Source organism: Bubalus kerabau, chromosome 22 (genome assembly GCF_029407905.1).
Source record: "Bubalus kerabau isolate K-KA32 ecotype Philippines breed swamp buffalo chromosome 22, PCC_UOA_SB_1v2, whole genome shotgun sequence".
Taxonomy (NCBI): domain Eukaryota; kingdom Metazoa; phylum Chordata; class Mammalia; order Artiodactyla; family Bovidae; genus Bubalus; species Bubalus kerabau.
In genome coordinates, this window is record NC_073645.1 from 19,214,990 (window position 1) to 19,236,259 (window position 21,270).

Genomic DNA, 21,270 nt, shown 5'->3' on the forward strand with positions numbered 1-21,270 from the left:
TGAAGCTGGGGAAGATTGAAGGCAGGAGGAGAAGGGGACGACAGAGGATGAGATGGTGGGATGGCAGCATCACCAACTCAATGGATATGAGTTTGAGCAAGCTCCAGGCATTGGTGAGGGACAGGGAATCATGGCATGCTGCAGTCCATGGGGTCAGAAAGAGTTGGACATGACTGAGCAACTTAACTGAACTGAATATTCTGTTGAGGATTTTTGCAGCTAGGTTCATCAAAAATATTGGCCTTAATTATTCTTTTCTTTTTAATTTTTTTTCTAATTTAGGTATAAGGGTAATGCATCATAGAATAAGTTTGAAAGTGTTCCTTTAGACATGTTTGGAAAGGTCAGGCATTAGTTCTTTTTTAAATATTTGATAGAATTCACTCGTGAGGCCATCTGGTCCTGGATTTTTGATTTTGTGGAGTTTTGATTCCTGGTTCTATTTCACTACTAGCGTTCCATCTTCAGATTATCTGTTTCTTCCTGATTCAATCTTGGTATGTGCTTCTATGAATTTATCCATTTTCCACTAGGTGTTTAATTTATGGGTGTATAATTATTCATTGTAGTCTCTCATGATTCTTTGAAATTCTGTGATATCAATTGTAATGTTCCTCTTTCATTTCTGATTTTATTTATTTGCACTTTCTTTTTTTCTGATGAGTCTGGCCAGAGTTTATCAAATCTGATTATCTTTTCAAAGAACCAGCTTTTTGTTCACTAATCTTTTCTATTGCCCTTTTAGCCTCTATTGTTTATTTAGTCTCTGATCTTTATTATTTCCTTCCTTCTGCTAACTTTGGGCTTTGTTTGTTCTTCTTTTTCTAGTTTGTTTTTTTTTTTTTTCCTTTGTTGTTGTTTTGTTTTTTGATGTATGTGTGTGTGTGTGTGTGTAGCAGTTTTATTAAAGTAAGAAAAGGGACAGAGAAAGCTTCTGACATAGACATCAGAAGGGGGACAGAGAGTACTCCCCTCGCTAGTCTAAGCAAGGGAGTTATATAAGTTTTTAATTAGTTATGATAAATCAAAAAAATGTCTCAAGGTTGTAAAGGTCTTACTAGATCCACTCCCATAATTTACATTTTAAGATAACAGGATTAGCCACAAGTTTTTCATGAAGGAGAAACTGTCCTCAAGAAGGATGTATTGTTGTTATATAATCCTTAGTACACAGTTTAAAATGAGTTGTTTGTGTGTAATCATCAGTACTAGGCTTAAGTAAAAAAATGTTTTCTGTGACGAAGACTAAAGAATGTAGAGGGAAAAAAATATGTTTGTCCTTTCCTCCTCCTTGAGAATTCCAGAACCCTACCTCTGCTTCATGAGCCCAGATCACTTTCTCCTCCTTAGGGATCCCAGACTTCTTATCAACCTGCCTAGGAATTGACTCTCTCATCCCCTCCTTTTCTTTTGGAGAATTATGTTGCCAAGGGAAAGGGGCATCCTTTTCATTCTATAATTACTTCCTGCTGTTGAGGGGTGTCATCCCTAAACTGTTGAGGCAACATATTCTCCTAACCCTCATATTGAGGGTCTCTGATCCATGGGCCCCAAGTAATAGTTGGGGGAGGCTGCGGCACTTGTAGGAGCCTGGACAACCATTTGTAACCTAAAAGCTTTCAGAAAGTTAGAAACAAACCCCGTTATACAGTTACAGATGTGAGGCAAAATAGTCATTAAACCAAGCTCAAACATAATCAAAATTAAAAGTACATTATGTCCATAGTTACATCAGTTCATCTTAGGATTGCTAGATGTCATCAGATCAAGAAGAGGCATCACATACGATTGTTGCTGGTGAAGACTTGAAGGAAGTCCTTTTGGAGAAACCCACCATGGGAAACCTTCAATTGATGAGGAGGTTGAAGAGCTGAAAGCTGAGTCACATGGTTAATTTTAAGGCTTCAGTGTCTATAACAATGTCTGTGTGTAAGAAGGCTCTTCCATAGGTACATTCAAATGGGAACAGTCCTTCCTTTTTAGGGGCAATTCGAGCCCTCATTAAAGCTATGGGTAGAATTTAAACCAACTGTCTTGTGGTTCCTGAGTTAGTTTACACAGATGCCTCTTAATAAAGTCATTAGCCTTTTCAACTTTTTCTGAAGATGGGGTCTCCAGGAACCGTGTAAGTGATATTTTATTCCTAGAATTTTCTACACCCCTTGAGTTACAGCAGTTTTAAAGACAGAGCCATTGTTGCTCTGAACTTTAGAGTTTAAGATCTCACTCACATCATGAGAAGTCAGTACAGTACGATATTTGCCCATTAGTCAAAATCAATAGTAGCTTTAGACATTAGCAAAACAATAGTAGCAATTACCGTTAAGGAATGTGGCATAGGCTTTTTTTTTTTTTTTTTTTTTTTTTTTACTAAGGAACAAACTAAACTCTGATCCTGTGGGCAAGCTCAAAGCAGGAGCGTGCAAGAGAGCAGTTTGAAGAGCCTTAAAAGCCTTTTAAGTCTCTGGGAACCTAACCAGCTTGTCGATTTGGGCCTGCTGAGTTTCAGTTATAAGTTTATCTAAAGGCCAGGCAAGTTCTCCATAACCCAGAATCTGAATGTGGCAGTAGCCTGTAATGCCCCAAAATCCTCTCAAATTGTCTAAAAGTCATATTTGGCTCATTTAGAAATTTCAGACAATAAAGTATAAGGATTAGGCACTTACTATTTGTATATCTTGAATTAGTCTCCATTTATCATTTGACATTTTTACATCCAAAATAGGAGTGTTGCATGGACTACTACAGGGAATTAATAGCCTCTGTTCCTTTAAATCTTCAATGATGGATTTTAAACCTTCCTTAACCTTGGGAGTTAGTGGGTACTGCTTTTGATGTGAAAATAAGTGAGGGTCTTTGAGCTTGATAACAACAGGAACAGCATTTTGTGTTCAACCCTGTTTTTCCATCAGCCCACAATTTAGGATTTACATTTTGTTCAATTAACAGGAGAAAAAGAGCAGGCTCCATATTCATGAAAACAGGCCTGGACCTTGTTCAGTATATCCCTCCCCAGGAGGGGTGAAGGAGACTCTGGCATGATTAGAAACTCAAGAAAATAGCAGAGTCCTAGTTGCAGAATAAAGGACAACTAAAATAATAACATCCGGCTCATATGGACAGTCCCACTATAGTAGTGGATCAGGAGGAAAGTGGATCAGGAAGAAAGCGGACCAGGGGCTTCAGTGAGCACAGAGAAAGTTGCCCCAGTGTCCAAAAGAAATTGACTGATTGGCCCCCCACAGTTATTAATACCCAGGGTTCCTCGGGTGTAATTAGGATGGGAGCTTGTGTGGGGACCCCCAGGCACCTACAGTCCTGATTGTCTTAAGAGTCCAATCCCTGGGGCCTACACCTCGGAGGGCAGTCTCTTCTCCAGTATGGTCCTTTGCAGACTGGACATGTAGCTGGGGTTGGCTTAGATGACTGAGGGCAATCCCGCTTGAGATGCTGCTCTTTTCACAATAATAACAAGTCCATCCCTTTTCACCTGGGTCTGTCTGGGCATTTTTCCTCAGGCTGTTTCACAGTGGCTCTAACAGCCATACTGGGGCTTCAGTTTTTTGCCTGGTTCTTTTTTACCTCTTATTTTCCTCCTCATATTCTCTACCGTAATACCGTCTGAGACACTGCAACAGTTTTTCTAAAGACTGATTTGGTCCGAACGCCTGCTTTTGTAACTTACAGCAGATACCTGGAGCTGATTGAGTGAGAAAACTATCTTTTAAGATCATTTCTCCCTCTGTAGTTTCGAGATCAACATCAGTAAACTTGCAGAGACGCTCCTGTAGTCTACCTAGGAATTTACCAGGAGTTTGCTTCTCTCCCTATTCTATCTCAGTCAACTTAGCATAGTCTAAAGTCTTTGCACTAGTTTGAGTCCTTCAAGAATACATCCAGCAAAGCAGCTCTGTTATCGGAACTGCTTGGCTCCCAGTAGGAAGGAGGGCTATTTCATGTTCCCTCTTTCCCCTTGCCTTCAAGCCATTCATCTCCAAAAGTAGTGGCTTCCCCCAAAACTCAAGTTTTTGAATCAGGAGTCAACTTCTGTCCCAAGACATATATTACATCTCTCCAAGTAAGGTCATAAAGTAAAGTTAGTCCCATAAAGCCTTCTATGTACTTCTATGTACTTCTATATCCTCTAAATAGTCTCGACCACAATTGGGACTATTGGAATTTCTACTGAGACTGAGGCAGCCCCTCCTGGAAGGGTCCCTGATTCTCAGCCTGTTCAGTTGGGAGCCCCAGATACAGGAGCAAAGTAAGAAAACAGGAGACAGCTGAAGATTTCACACCCAAATCTGCACCCTTAGGACGTAAGTCTGGCATGTCTCGCAGAGAGATAAAGAGCAACACATATGTCACTTCTACCCATTTCCTTTGTTTTCTACAGAACTTGTCTAATTGTAAAACAGTATCATAATTGAGAACCCCTTTAAACTGCCAGTGTTCCCCATTTCCCAAAGGATACTGTGGCCATTCAGTATCACAGAAGATCAGGCGTGTATTTTTTAAACTCTGGGGATCAAACTTGTCCAAAGTTTTTAAATTACATTTTAAAGGAGTGGTTCTGGAACTGTTAGCTCCCATCTCTAACAAAGAAAAAAGCAGCATCCACGGCCGTGGCTTCTTTCCATCAGAGGCGTCCCTCCCTGCTCTAGATGGGTGTGCAAACACTTTCCACTGAAGCTTTCCTTTCCTGGTCAGACTTAGTCTGTTCCTTACTGATGCAGACATTTTACTCATCCCTCCCAGTTCTATCACCAAGGTGGCATGGAGATGCACCAGGGGTAGATCTGATGACATCCCAGATTGATTTCTAGTTCCTTACCACCAAGACCTTTGTTGGATTTGCCAGAGTAGTTTCCCAGAATGTTTCCCAAGCTAGGACTACTAGAGGAAACATCCATCTTACGTGTGCCCATGTACATTCCTGAGTACAGTCCTGATAGCAGTAGAAGCAGTGAGACATAAAGAGATGAGCAATAACCAAGATGTCCCTTCTAAGTGTCACCATGCCAGTATATGTGATAACAAAGGTGGTAGAGGGCTGGCCAGTGAAGAAAAAGTGATTTTTGTCCTCAAGATAGTAGGTCCAATACTTCCATTTCCTTTCCACAGATTCCATAAAAGGAATATCTAGGGAGTTGAGACAGAAGCCATTGGAGAGCTTTCTCTGGTCTGCTAATAGCTAGCACCACCAAAGGAAGAAGCCCATTGCACTTCCAATCTGAACAGATCCTGCAGTTCCCAAGTGATGTCCTCAAAAACCTCATGGTCACCAGCAGTGCTTTATCCACATAGATAGGAGGCACAGCCATGACAAAGACTCACTTTTAGGACTCTGGGCCCTGAGGCCGGCAGTCAAGAGAGTGACCTCTAGCCTGAGAGACATTCCTGGAGTTAGAGCTCTGGCTCACTCCCAAAAAAGCTCTTGTAACTTTTGCCTCCTAGCAAGGCTATGCGCTTCCATACTTGGGGTTTAAGTAAAAGTACATAGTAATGGCATGAATCACAATGCCCTTGAAAGTCTATGATCTGACAGATCAGGTTAGTAGTTCTAATTCCCCAGGCAGTTATGGAATGGTCAAAGAGACCAGAAAAAACACTGACTGAGAAAGGAAAGCTCACTCCACACCCTTTGCCCATTTCTGGCCACTCCCCTCACAGGGACGTTGAGTGCCTCTTGAATGGCAGGTCGGTATAAACCCCCAACAAAGCTCCCCTTTTTGGAGCTCCCTTAAGTCATTACGGGGCACCTCGAAACCACAGAGCAGGGCTCATCACTTGCTTTGCACAGAACGTGTCATTCATTCACACACGCACACCATAGCGCTAGTAAAGTAAAGCAGAAAATGTGTATACTGAGAAAGCAGTGAGGCTAGAGCTCTTGAGTGTTCTTACCTTGTCCTGAAAATCCTGGATGAGCCCCCAAGATAATAGCTTATGGTGAATGATGTCAGATTGATGATATCCGAAGAAGATTTAGCTTCGGGACCAGGGACCATTCTTGATCACTCAAGAGCTTTTGTGAGCACTTTTATTAAAGAAAGAAAAGGGACCGAGAAAGCTTCTGACATAGACATCAGAAGGGGGACAGAGAGTGCCCACTCTTTTTCTAGTTTTATGTGTAATGTTAGATTGTTTACTTGGTATTTATCTGGTTTCCTGAGGTAGACCTGTTTCACTACAAACTTCCCTCTTAGAACTGCTTTTGTGAGTCACATAGATTTTGGAATGTTGTGTTTCCATTTTCATTTCTCTCAAGGTATTTTGATTTCCTCTTTGACCCATTGTTGTTTAGCAGCATCTTATTAAGCTCCCATATGTTTGTGTTTTTTCCAATTTTTTTCTTGTAACTGGTTTGTAGTTTCATACCATTGTGGTCAAAAAGATGTTCAATATCATTTCAATTTCTTGAATTTACTGACACTTGTTTACTGACATCATATGATCTATCTTGGAAAATGTCTCATGTGTACTTGAAATCAAGGTGTATTCTGCTGCAATTGGATGGAATGTTGTATATAAATCTATCAAGTCCATCTTGTCTAATGTGTTGCTTAAGGCCAGTGTTTCCTTATTTAGTTTGGCTGTTCTGTCCATGGGGTCACAAAGACTCAGACACAACTGAGTGACTGAACTGAACTGTTCAGTCCATTATGTAACTGATGTGTTAATGTCTCTTCAGTTCAGTTCAGTTGCTGAGTCTTATCTGACTCTTTGCGACCCCATGAACTGCAGCACCCCAGGCCTCCCTGTCCAACACCAATTCCCGGAGCCTACCCAAACTCATGTCCATTGAGTCAGTCATGCCATCCAACCATCTCATCCTCTGTCATCCCCTTCTCCTCCTGCCCTCATTCCCAACATCAGGGTCTTTTCAAATGAGTCCGCTCTTCATATCTGGTGGCCAAAGTATTGGAGTTTCAGCTTCAACATCAGTCCTATCAATGAACACTCAGGACTGATCTCCTTTAGGATGGACTGGTTGGATCTCCTTGCAGTCCAAGGGACTCTCAAGAGTCTTCTCCAACAACACAGTTCAAAAGCATCAATTCTTCGGTGCTCAGCTTTCTTTATACTCCAAGTCTCACATCCATACATGACCACAGGAAAAACCATAGCCTTGACTAGATGGACCATTGTTGGCAAAGTAATGTTTCTGCTTTTTAATACGCTGTCTAGGTTGGTCATAACTTTCCTTCCAAGGAGTAAGTGTCTTTTAATTTCATGGCTGCAGTCACCATCTGCAGTGATTTTGGAGCCCAGAAAAATAAAGTCTCTCACTGTTTCCACTGTTTCCCCATCTATTTCCCATGAAGTGATGGGACCAGATGCCATGATCTTCGTTTTCTGAATGTTGAGCTTTAGACAAACATTTTCACTCTCCTCCTTCACTTTCATCAAAAGGCTCTTTAGTTCTTCTTCACTCTCTGCCATAAGGGTGGTGTCATCTGCATATCTGAGGTTATTGATATTTCTCATGGCAATCTTGATTCCAGCTTGTGCTTCCTCCAGCCCAGCATTTCTCATGATGTACTCTGCATATAAGTTAAATAAGCAGGGTGACAATATATAGCCTTGACGTACTCCTTTTCCTATTTGGAACCAGTCTGTTGTTCCATGTCCAGTTATGACTGTTGTTTCCTGACCTGCATATAGGTTTCTCAAGAGGCAGGACAGGTGGTCTGGTATTCCCATCTCTTGAAGAATTTTCCACAGTTTATTGTGATCCACACAGTCCAAGACTTTGGCATAGTCAATAAAGCAGAAGTAGATATTTTTCTGGAACTCTGTTGCTTTTTCCATGATCCAGCGGATGTTGGCAATTTGATCTCTGGTTCCTCTGCCTTTTCTAAAACCAGCTTGAACATCTGGAAGTTTGCGGTTCACAATTGCTGAAGCCTGGCTGGGAGAACTTGAGCAACTTTACTAGTGTGTGAGATAAGTGCAAATGTGCAGTAGTTTGAGCATTCTTTGGTATTGCCTTTCTTTGGGATTGAAATGAAAACTGACCTTTTCCAGTTCTGTGGCCACTGCTGAGTTTTCTAAATTTGCTGGCATATTGAGTGCAGCACTTTCACAGCATCATCTTTTAGGATTTGAAATAGCCCAACTGGAATTCTATCACCTCCACTAGCTTTGTTTGTAGTGATGCTTCCTAAGGCCCACTTGACTTCACATTCCAGGATGTCTGGTTCTAGTTGAGTGATTACACCATCATAATTAACTGGGTCATGGAGATCTTTTTTATACAGTTCTTCTGTGTATTCTTGCCACCTCTTCTTAATATCTTCTGCTTCTGTCAGTTCCATACCATTTCTGTCCTTTATTGAATGTCTCCTAGTATTATTGTATTACTGTCAATAACTCCTTTTAAGTCTGTTCACACCATACCATTTTTTGAATGAAGAAACTATACCAGAAAGATTAAGGAAATGCCAATATTACCTAACTTACTTTTATTTAGACATTTTACATCTTCAGAAATGTATACATTGCCCTTACTCATTAGGCCATCACAGTCCTAGAATTTACAGAAACCTTTTTAAACAGTATCTTCATTACTTAATATCCTCGGTAGGTACTGAAGAAATTTATTCAGCTGCTATCTTGTATCAAACTGGATAGAGAATCAAGAAATCTAGTTTTTATATCTAACTCATTCTTCTTTTGGTTAGGTTACTTTGAAAATAAGCTCAGTATTTTCAGGTGAGCTTTCTGTTCCATAGACTATTTGTTCTCTAGAGTCCTTCCCAAGTAAAACATCAGAACACTATGATCCATGGAATTTTAGTTGTTAGTTATAGTACTGCTAAGTCACTTCAGTCGTGTCCAACTCTGTGTGACCCCATAGACGGCAGCCCATCAGGCTCCCCTGTCCCTGGGATTCTCCAGGCAAGAACACTGGAGTGGGTTGCCATTTCCTTCTCCAATGCATGAAAGTGAAAAGTGAAAGTGAAGTCACTCAGTCGTGTCCTACAACATAGGTAATTAATTTTTTCTGACAGTTTACTAACATAAAAAATACAATGCATATACCATCCTATATATACACATAAAAATCAGAGGAAAAAAGATTTCTCAAAAAAAATACCTTGCTATAATTGTTGCACTATTTTTTTATTACTATTGTTATATTTTGTTTAAAAATTCATTTCAACACTTTCAATTGCTTTGATAACTCACTAAGTGGTAACAAACAATAGCACAAAGAGAAGTGGTAATCAATTTAGATAGAAAATTATTTCTTACTTAAAGAGAACGTTGACCTTACCTCAATCCAGGGGGTGCTTACAATTTTTGCATTTTCATCAAAATACTTTGCCAAGGTCAGAAATTTTTCATCACTGTATTCAAAACGATTCTGGAATATAATGGAGCAGATCACATTGCAGGGAGCATAGCTCAGAAGGAAAGTAGGATCACATGGAGATCCTAAAAAACAATATATAAAAGTTGGGATATAATTTTCAAATAAATCTTAAGTTTACTTTTTAAAATAATGGAGAAAGATTGATTTCTAAGATTTTTTTATTATAAGAAAAACCTGGACCTGCCATCATCACTATAAATTCAACATGCCTAGAGAGTTGGACCATAAAGAAGGCTAAGTGCTGAAGAATTGATGTTTTCGAATTGTGGTGCTGGAGAAGACTCTTGAAAGTCCCTTGGAGAGCAAGATCAAACCAGTCAGTCCTGAAGGAAATCAGTCCTGAATGTTCATTGGTGCTAAAGCTGAAGCTCCATTACTTTGGTCATCTGATCTGAAGAGCTAACTCATTGGAAAAGACTGTGATGTTGGGAAAGACTGAGGGCAAGATAAGATGGGGCTGACATGAGTTTGAGCAAACTCTGGGAGATAGTGAAGGACAGGGAAGCCTGGCATGCCATAGTCCATGGGGTTGCAAAGAGTCGGACGTGACTCAGCAAATGAACAACAACAACAAAATAAATTTGCATTTCCTAAGCAAAATTATCTAATCCAGTGTAATTTATTTATTAAATTTCTCCCAATTATTCTCCCATTTATAGCATTCTCCAATTAAAGCCACAAGGTAATACACAAGGAGGAGATCATTTTGAAATGTTTTTAAAACTATAAAATTTAGCTCTTGCTATTGATATTCTTCAAAATACCCAGAAGAAATTGACCAATATAACAAGAAGGTAAGGAGACTGAGGAGAATTGAAATCATATTTTGCAAAATGCATTGAAAAAGTTTGTGTGTTTCTCTCAGAAGAAAATAATGAGAGGGATTGAAGACTAGAGATCTCTTCAGGAAAATTAGAGATAAAAAGGGAATATTTCATGCAATGATGGTCACATTAAAGGACAGAAATGGTATAGACCTAACAAAAGCAGAAGATACAAAGAAGAGGTGGCAAGAATACACAGAAGAACTATACAAAAGGATCTTTAAAACCCAGATAACCATGATGGTGTAGTCACCCATCTAGAGCCAGACATCCTGGATGTGAAGTCAAGTGGGCCTTAAGAAGCATCACTACAAAGAAAGCTTAGTGGAAGTGATGGAATTTCAGTTGAGCAATTTCAAATCCTAAAAGATGATGCTGTGAAAGCACTACACTCAATATGCCAGCAAGTTTGGAAAACTCAGCAGTGGCCACAGGACAGGAAAAGGTCAGTTTTCATTCCAATCCCAAAGAAAGGCAATGCCAAAGAATGCTCAAACTACCACACAGTTGCACTCATCTAACATGCTGCAAAGTAATGCTCAAAATTCTCTAAGACAGTCTTCAACAGCATGTGAACCACGAACTTCCAGATGTTCAAGCTGGTTTTAGAAAAGGCACAGCAACCAGAGGTCAAATTGCCAACATCCATTGGATCATAGAAAAAGTAAGAGAGTTCTGGGAAAATATTAACTTCTGCTTTATTGACTACACCAAAGCCTTTTACTGTGTGGATCACAAGAAACTGTGGAAAATTCTGAAAGAGATGGGAATACCAGACCCCATCTGACCTGCCTCCTGAGAAATCTGTAGGCAGGTCAAGAAGCAACAGTTAGAACTACACATGGAATACAGACTGGTTCCAAATTGGAAAAAGAGTACGTCAAGGCTGTATATTGTCATCCTGCTTATTTAACTTATATGCAGAGTATATCATGCAAAACGCCAGGCTGGATGAAGTTCAAGCTGGAGTCAAGATCACCGGCAGAAATATTAAAAACTTCAGATATGCAGATGACACCATCCTTATGGCAGAAAGTGAAGAAGATCTAAAGAGCCTCTTGATGAAAGTGAAAGAAGAGAATAAAAATGTTGGCTTAAAACTCAACATTCAGAAAATTAAGATCATGGCATCTGGTCCCATGATTTGGACTTCAAATCCAAATTTGGTCTTCATGGAAAATAGATGGGGAAACAATGGAAACAGTAACAAACTTTATTTTCTTGGGCTCTAAAATCAATGCAGATGGTGACTGCAGCCATGAAATTAAAAGACACTTGCCCCTTGAAATAAAAGTATGACCAACCTAGAGAACATATTAAAAAGCAGAGACATTACTTTGCCAACAAAGGTCCATCTAGTCAAAGCTATGGTTTTTCCAGTAGTCATGTATGGATGTGAGAGTTGGACTATAAAGAAAGCTGAGTGCTGAAGAACTGATGCTTTTGAACTGTGATGTAGAAGACTCTTGAGAGTCCCTTGGACTGCAAGGAGATCCAACCAGTCCATCCTAAAGGAAATCAGTCCTGAGTATTCATTGGAAGAACCTATTATGAAGCTGAAACTTCATTACTATGGTCACCTGATGCGAAGAGCTGAGTTGTTTGAAAAGACCCTGATGATGGGAAAGATTGAAGGCAGGAGAAGAAGGGGACAACAGAGGATGAGATGGTTTGATGGCGTCACCAACTCGATGGACATGAGTTTGAGCAAGCTCTGGGAGTTGGTGAAGGACAGGGAAGCCTGGTGTGCTGCAGTCCATGGTATTGCAAAGAGCCGGATATGACTGAGCAACTGAACTGAACTGAACTATAAGCAGGTTAACAATATAAAATAAAGAATATTACACCATTTTTTGTTTTTTGACTCCTGACAACTTTTAAGCCTTACTTTTTCTTCTACTCACACCTTGAATAACTGATGTGATTGCGTCTTTGGCACAAGCAGTAAGTTTAAACCACACAAACCCTGATGTATACATTGGAACTCCACCCTCTAACCACCGTAAAAATTCCAAGCTGGTATCCTTTTCCGTAAAGAGCAATATTGCATAGGAACCTGGAATGTCAGGTCCATGAATCAAGGCAAATTGGAAGTGGTCAAACAGGAGATGGCAAGAGTGAATGTCGACATTCTAGGAATCGGCGAACTGAAATGGACTGGAATGGGTGAATTTAACTAAGATGATCATTATATCTACTACTGCAGGCAGCAATCCCTCAGAAGAAATGGAGTAGCCATCATGGTCAACAAGAGTCCGAAATGCAGTACTTGGATGCAATCTCAAAAACGACAGAATGATCTCTGTTCATTTCCAAGGCAAACCATTCAATATCACAGTAATCCAAGTCCAATGCCAAAGAATACTCAAACTACCGCACAATTGCACTCATCTCACACACTAGTAAAGTAATGCTTAAAATTCTCCAAGCCAGGCTTCAGCAATATGTGAACCGTGAACTTCCTGATGTTCAAGCTGGTTTTAGAAAAGGCAGAGGAACCAGAGATCAAATTGCCAACATCCGCTGGATCATGGAAAAAGCAAGAGAGTTCCAGAAAAAATATCTATTTCTGCTTTATTGACTATGCCAAAACCTTTGATGGTGTGGATCACAAGAAACTGTGGAAAATTCTGAAAGAGATGTGAATACCAGACAGACCACCTGATCTGCCTCTTGAGGAATTTGGATGCAGGTCAGGAAGCAACAGTTAGAACTGGACATGGAACAACAGACTGGTTCCAAATAGGAAAAGGAGTACGTCAAGGCTGTATATTGTCACCCTGTTTATTTAACTTATATGCAGAGTGCATCATGAGAAACGCTGGACTGGAAGAAACACAAGCTGGAATCAAGATTGCCGAGATAAATATCAATAACCTCAGATATGCAGATGACACCACCCTTATGGCAGAGTGAAAAGGAACTAAAAAGCCTCTTGATGAAAGTGAAAGTGGAGAGTGAAAAAGTTGGCTTAAAGCTCAACATTCAGAAAATGAAGATCATGGCATCTGGTCCCATCACTTCATGGGAAATAGATAGGAAAACAGTGGAAACCATGTCAGACTTTATTTTTTTGGGCTCCAAAATCACTGAAGATGGTGACTGCAGCCATGAAATTAAAAGACGCTTACTCCTTGGAAGGAAAGTTATGACCAACCTAGATAGCATATTCAAAAGCAGAGACATTACTTTACCAACAAAAGTTCGTCTAGTCAAGGCTATGGTTTTTCCTGTGGTCATGTATGGATGTGAGAGTTGGACTGTGAAGAAGGCTGAGCGCTGAAGAATTGATGCTTTTGAGCTGTGGTGTTGGAGAAGACTCTTGAGGGTCCCTTGGACTGCAAAGAGATCCAACCAGTCCATTCTGAAGGAGATCAGCCCTGGGATTTCTTTGGAAGGAATGATGCTAAAGCTGAAACTCCAGTACTTTGGCCACCTCATGCGAAGAGTTGACTCATTGGAAAAGACTCTGATGCTGGTAGGGATTGGGGGCAGGAGGAGAAGGGGACGACAGAGGATGAGATGGCTGGATGGCATCACTGACTTGATGGACGTGAGTCTGAGTGAACTCCGGGAGTTGGTGATGGACAGGGAGGCCTGGCGTGCTGCGATTCATGGGGTCGCAAAGAGTGGGACATGACTGAGCGACTGATCTGAACTGAACTGAATCCTTTTCTGGCTTTCTCCAGGCATTTTTGGATTGGTTTTCTAGCCACTGTGTCCTACATGAAAGCCTCATTATGTGAGTAATATAACTTTTCATATCCTATTGAGATGTGTGTATCTACCAATATCAACAACCAATATTGAGATGTTGGTAGTGTGAATCACTACCAACCTCAACAGTTATACTAAATTTTCAGTGGGAAATCCATCCTGCCTCTGCCTGGTGACTACTACCACAACACTTTACTACAGAATGAAAAAACTTAGTAGGAATCAAAAAGTAGAAATTACAAGAAAAAAGATGCTGCTCAACATGTGAAATAAATTTATAACAGTTAGTTAACCAGTGACAAACTGGGCTACCCCAAGAGGATGAGGTCTCCATAGTTAGGTGGAATCAAGCAGACTCTGGGTGATCATAGGCAAGGAAGCTGAGTGAAGGTCATATTCACTATGGGAAAATTGAACCAGTTAATAATAAGCTGTTTAAAAGATACTTGCTCCTTGAAAGAAAAGCTATGACAAACCTAGATAACATATTAAAAAGTAGAGACATCAGTTTGCTGCAAAGATCTATCTAGTCAAAACTATGGCTTTTCCATAGTCATGTATGAATATGAGAGTTGGATCACAAAGAAAGCTGAGTGCCAAAAAATTGACGCTTTCCAATTGTGGTCCTGGAAAAGACTCTTGAGAGTCCCTCGGATAGCAAGGAGATCAAACAAGTCAATACGAAAGGAAATCAACCCTGAATATTCAATGGAAACACTGACACTGAAGCTGAAGCTCCAGTACTTTGGCCACTACATGGTAAGAGCCAACTCATTGGAAAATACTCTGATGCTGGGAAAGATTCAGGGCAGGACAACAAGGGGGTGACAGAGGATGGGATGGTTGGAAGGCATCACCAACTTAATGTACATGAGTTTAAGCAAACTCTTAGGGCTATTGAAGAACAGGAAAGCCTGGTGTGCTGTGGTCCATGGAGTCACAAAGAGTCAGGTATGACTTAGTGACCAAACAACAACAGCAACTTGCTAAAACCCAATATTTACTGATTTATTAATTGCATTTCCAAAATTTTACTCTAGAAAGTAATCAGCAATGTTCAATGATTAGTATAGATTGTATTGTTTAATATTATTAACAACAAAAAACTGAAATCAATCTATGTGGCCTAAAATAAACTATGGTACATCCAAAATAATGAACTACTATTCTATTTTGTTAATAATATTTGTGATAAACATTTTAAAATTAACCATGTGAAAATATTTATTTAATATGCTAAATTTGAACAAAAGGGTAGAGAATAATCTATGCAGGATGAGCCTTGTTTTCTTCTTCTGCCAGATCTTCCACCCATTCCTAGAAAATATGCACCAAAAGTCCAAATGATGTTCATTGACACTCTACTGCCATCTTGAGAAACTTACCCAAAAGAAGAAACCCAAATCATGGAAATATTTGTAATAATTGCATTATTTATATGAGTAACACAAAAAAATGAGGGAGAAAACCCATCTGGACCATAATATAACATTAGTAAAAAAACATCATGGTGAGTCATTGTTTAGAATATAGTGTTATTAAGTTCATAATGTTCTTTAAAAATTAAGCACTGTGGTTTACAAAAGCACATATGTGTTAAGATCCTTATCTTTCTCCTTCCCTGTCAAGTCTCCTACTCACCCCTTTCTCTCTTATCCCCTCTTCCTGTGCTGCATGGGCATCCACACATGTGTACACTGAGCAGATGTGTGCTGCTGAAGCTCCCTCCCGTCACACCCACAGAGGAGCTGTAATACAGGCATACTTAGAGAAGGATTTGGTGCAAAGTCCACACCTGAACCACTAACTTTGGTTCAGTTTTAATAAAATATCACTGATAGACAGGACTGTACAAGTTTAAGGTGCCATAGCATAATGACATGACATGTATATGTTGCAAAATATTTGCAATGCTTCTCAAGAAGTTACCTGAGAACTTAGTCTTTCAAGTTACTAGCAGATTACCACAATCCATGTTCTCCTCTTCTTCCTATGCACACAGCTAACCACATTTTCCAGCTCTTCATACAGTAAGGTGTGGCCCTGTGACTCAGTTATAGCCCATGGGCTATGAAAGAACTTTTGTGTGCCACTGCCATATCTCACCTATTAAAAACACTATTTGTTCTTTTCTTTATTCTTTACTCATCCCCACTACCATTCAAAGAGATGAACTCTGGGAGCCACTGGAAGGCAACCATGTGCTGAAGGCATCAAAGGCCCTGGAAACCAGGTGCTTGAAAAGGCCATTATGCCAGCAACTTCCCCTCCTGCTACTGTCATGCGAGCAGAAAGTCAACTTCTGTTGTATTTGAGCCATTATCTCTCTGTAGTCTACTTGTAATAGCATTTGGTCTGCCCAAGCAGTTACTGCTAATTACATAAAGAAATACCCACCATTGGTTTTTTTTTAATGCTTCCACCAAACACAAGGCTTCCTCTTGAATTCTGTGTTCAATCGTCCTCTTCCCCATCCCCATATTCCTCAAAACCATGAGGGAGAAACGCCGAGTTTGCTTCCATTTTTCTCCATTGCTGAAAACAATTCCTATATTGACCAAAAAATAGAGAAGAAAAATCCATTACTATGAATTCCAGCTTAGTCTTTAAAACAGGAAGTGATAATGACACCTAACAGGGATTAAATATAATGGTGGCAGCCTCAGGAATTCCCACTGAGCCCTATTTCACCTGCCTCCTCCTCTCTTAACCCAGTTTAGTGTTGTACTGTGAAGACTCTTGGTTTTACGTACTACTACACTCTTCCTCATCCATTAGCTCCTACAAAAATCAGTTCAACTCTGCGAACCAGGTATTTTGTCTCCATTTTATTGATGAGGATGCTAAAGATCATAGAGGCAAATGCTTGCTCTATGATGACTCAGCTAACAATCCATGGAGTCCAAGTTATAGGTTAAGGTTTTAGAACCAGCTTGTGCATTGTGAGTGAATTGTAGAAGAAATAACAAAAGGAGTCAGTTCTCAAGAGAGGGAGAAACAGTACTTGTGCATTTGGAAGGAAGTTCAAGAAAATCCATTCTTCAAATAGGGGACACAGTCATAGCTCTTTACATTTTAACATTTTTCTTTATTTGTTAAATCTCATCCATGAAATATGGCCTTAACATCAGGAAGTTCAACATCAGACTTTCAGACTCAAGAAGAGATCAGGGGAAAAGACAATGCTGAAAAGGAACTTGTCCAAAAAGACGTTAAAGAACAACGTAGAGGAGGAAAGGACCCTATTCAGGCCTTGTTTCTTTTTGTAGGAACCCAGTGACTGGCCAGAGGACTGTCTGGTATAAGGCCCAGCTACAAAAACAGATGAAACACAATTCAAGGACTCAGTTTAGAAAGCTTGTCCTAATATCATCTCTAATTAATACTCCAATTGATACTTAACAATGTTTCTTAATGATCCTCTTTTCAGAGTTTTTTGTGCTTTATGCTTTGTATTCTGCTGAGTACAAATATTTCCTGTGTGTGTTTTTTTTTTTTTTTTTAAGAATAAAAAAGTAAAGGCAAGCTTGGAAATATTCCAAACCCTTATTGGTTCCGTGCATACTATGCAAGTTTCCAAAAATGTTTCTTAGCATCCATGACTTTGGCCAGAAAGCAAAATGTTTGATTAATAGGACAATTTAGTCATTTCCCTCCCTTCTCTTTCTCTTTCATTATCTTCAGTTCAGTTCAGTCGCTCAGTCATGTCTGACTCTTTGTGACCCCATGGAATGCAGCACCCCAGGCCTCCCTGTCCATCACCAACTCCTGGAGTTTAGTTAAACTCATGTCCGTTGAGTCAGTGATGCCATCCAACCATTTCATCCTCTGTCATCCCCTTCTTGCCCTGCCCTCAATCTTTCCCAGCATCAGGGTCTTTTCCAATGAGTCAGTTCTTCTCATTAGGTGGCCAAAGTATTGGAGCTTCAGCTTCAGCATCAGTCCCTCCAATGAACACACAGGACTGATCTCCTTAAGGATGGACTGGTTGGATCTCCTTGCAGTCCAAAGGACTCTCAAGAGTCTTCTCCAACACTACAGTTCAAAAGCATCAATTCTTTGGCATTCAGCTTTCTTTATAGTCCAACTCTCACATCCATGCATGACTATTGGGAAAACCATAGCCTTGACTAGATGGACCTTTGTTATCAAAGCAATGTTTCTACTTTTTTTTTTTTTCAGATGTGATTAAGTTGGGTTTTTTTTTTAGGTTTTTTTTTTTTTTTTAATTTTTTAACTTTACAATATTGTATTGGTTTTGCCATATATCTACATGAATCCTACACAGGTATACACGTGTTTCCCATCCTGAACCCTCCTCCTTCCTCCCTCCCCGTACCATCCCTCTGTGTTGTCCCAGTGCACCAGCCCCAAGCATCCAGTATTGTGCATCGAACCTGGACTGGCGACTCATTTCATATATGATATTATTCATGTTTCAATGCCATTCTCCCAAATCATCCCACCCTCTCCCTCTCCCACAGAGTCCACAAGACTGTTCTATACATCAGTGTCTCTTTTGCTGTCTTGTATACAGGGTTATTGTTACCATCTTTCTAAATTCCATATATAAGCATTAGTATACTGTATTGGTGTTTTTCTTTCTGGCTTTTTAAAATGCTCATTATCTTACTCTACTTTTTAAAATGCTCATTATCTTAACTGTCCATAATTTAAAATGAGCATCGCTTAATTGCAAATTAATAGAACATTAGTAATCAGATGGTTTGCTTTCATTGCATTTAAAGCTTCATAGAGATACTGTGCCACCTTCATAATTTTAAACATGGATTAATGATCCTTTATGCTTCCCAGGTGACTCAGGGATAAAGAATCTGCCTGTCAATGCAGGAGACACAGGTCCAAGAATTCGATCCCTGGGTCAGGAAGATCCTCTGGACAACGAAATGACAATCCACTCTAGTATTCTTTCCTGGAAAATCTCATGGAAGAGGAGCCTTGATGGCTACAGTCCATGGGGTAATGACAGAGTCAGACACAGCTTAGTGACTAAACAATAACAACGATTCTTTATAGAGAAATGTTGGAATTACAATGTCATTGTAAACTTCTCTAAGTACCTATAATTTCTCAATTCTTTAGCCTTTTTTAACCTTTCCAACCTACAATTCCCACACTCCTCAAATAAAAACATACCTAATCCCTGGTTGATGTTGTCTGCTGCTGGTAAACTGCCTCTGGCAGAAAATTCCTCACTCTGATCAATTAGGACTTGCTTCACTGCTTCATATCCATGCAACACCACAGTGGGCTTCATGCCAAAATACAGAGTGAACACAGGACCATAATCTTCTGCTAGCTGGAAAAGGAACAGGAGATGTAAGAAAAGTGAGCATTCTAAAACTGAAAAAATAGATACTGTGGGAAATACTTTTAATTTTCATAAGACACACTTCAATATTCATTCATCCATTATAAAAAATTTCAACTTCTAGAACCAGTAATCTAGTATGAAATCACATATTTCCAATGGTAATTACCATTATATGACTAGTAATATTGTTATTATTATCATCACCATCAATAGTTATCCCTTATTCAGCTGCTACTATGTGACAGAGGCTATAGTATGAATTTTATATTGTTCTGTTAAGCTTTTTTCTGCCAAATCTATAATTACACCAAAATTCCTCTTCTTTCCTATAGTTATAATAAATAATACATTTCTCCTCTGGTTTAAGGAAAGGTGCTTATCTCTCCCACATGCAAACTAAAAATCATTCCTCATTATCCATTCTCCACATATTTTTAGCACCAGAGACCTCTAAACTTTCATAATACATAAGGACATACTCATAAACATTTTCCAGCTTCCCTGTGTAGTGATGTGAGTGAGGTCTTTCTATCATGGTAACTTATTCAATGTAACACGTTATATAGGACTTATACTCTTTCAGCTTGTCCAATATTTCACTCCTTCTGCTACCTTACAATTTATTCTCCATACAGCAACCAGGCTGATTTTTTCACAAAGCAAATGTTGAGGTACATCACACTGATTTTATGCTAAAGACCAATGTTCTGACTTCTGTTTACATCGCCAAACTTATCTCAGAACATGTTTTTACTTACTCTTGGAGCTATAACCAGACTGCTCTTATGTCAGGGACTCCAAACATAATTAATCTTCAGATTGAAAAAGAATGGAACAGTGCACCAGCCCCAAGCATCCAGTATCATGCATCGAACCTGGACTGGCAACTCGTTTCATACATGATATTTTACATGTTTCAATGCCATTCTCCCAAATCTTCCCACCCTCTCCCTCTCCCACAGAGTCCATAAGACTGTTCTATACATCAGTGTCTCTTTTGCTGTCTCATACACAGGGTTATTGTTACCATCTTTCTAAATTCCATATATATGCGTTAGTATACTGTATTGGTGTTTTTCTTTCTGGCTTACTTCACTCTGTATAATAGGCTCCAGTTTCATCTACCTCATTAGAACTGATTCAAATGTATTCTTTTTAATGGCTGAGTAATGGTATGGGGAGGGAGGAGGGAGGAGGGTTCAGGATGGGGAACTCATGTATACCTGTGGCGGATTCATTTTGATATTTGGCAAAACCAATACAATTATGTAAAGTTTAAAAATAAAATAAAATTTAAAAAAAAAAAAAGAAAGAAAAAGAATGGAACAAACCAGCACTTTACCAGGTTACAGTCTTATTTTCCTTATTTCATGGCTGCAGTCACCATCTGCAGTGATTTTGGAGCCCCCAAAAATAAAGTCTGACACTGTTTCCACTGTTTCCCCATCTATTTGCCATGAAGTGATGGGACCACATGCCATGGTCTTAGTTTTCTGAATGTTGAGGTTTAAGCCAACTTTTTCACTCTCCTCTTTCAATTTCATCAAGAGGCTCTTTATTTCTTCTTCACTTTCTGCCATATGTCATCTGCATATCTGATGTTATTGATATTTCTCTAAGCAATCTTGATTCCAGCTTGTGCTTCCTCCAGCCCAGCGTTTCTCATGATATACTCTGCATATAAGTTAAATAAGCAGGGTGACAATATACAGCCTTGATATACTCTTTTTCTTATTTGGAACCAGTCTGTTGTTCCATGTCCAGTTCTAACTGTTGCTTCCTGACCTGCATACAGGTTTCTCAAGAGGCGGGTCAGCTGGTCTGGTATTCCCAACCCTTTCAGAATTTTCCACAGTTTCTTGTGATCCACACAGTCAAAGGCTTTGGCATAGTCAATAAAGCAGAAATCGATGTTTTTCTGGAACTCTCTTGCTTTTTCCATGATCCAGAAGATGTTGGCAACTTGATCTCTGGTTCCTCTGCCTTTTCTAAAACCAGCTTGAACATCTGGA

At 39.6% G+C, this 21,270-nt stretch overlaps 1 protein-coding gene across 2 annotated transcripts in view; it reads right to left on the reverse strand.

Moving 5' to 3' along the window:
• Window positions 1–21,270, reverse strand: part of LOC129636617 (cytochrome P450 2C31-like) — a 57,090-nt gene that overhangs the window by 21,373 nt on the left and 14,447 nt on the right. The window contains exons 2-4 of one of the 2 annotated variants that reach the window (XM_055560123.1): window positions 19,081–19,243; window positions 16,324–16,471; window positions 9,284–9,446 (exon numbers count right to left, since the gene is read on the reverse strand). In XM_055560123.1, coding sequence (XP_055416098.1) covers window positions 9,284–9,446; window positions 16,324–16,471; window positions 19,081–19,243 — 474 coding nt within the window. The remainder of the gene's footprint in view (window positions 1–9,283; window positions 9,447–16,323; window positions 16,472–19,080; window positions 19,244–21,270) is intronic. The other variant, XM_055560124.1, reaches the window with a different exon arrangement.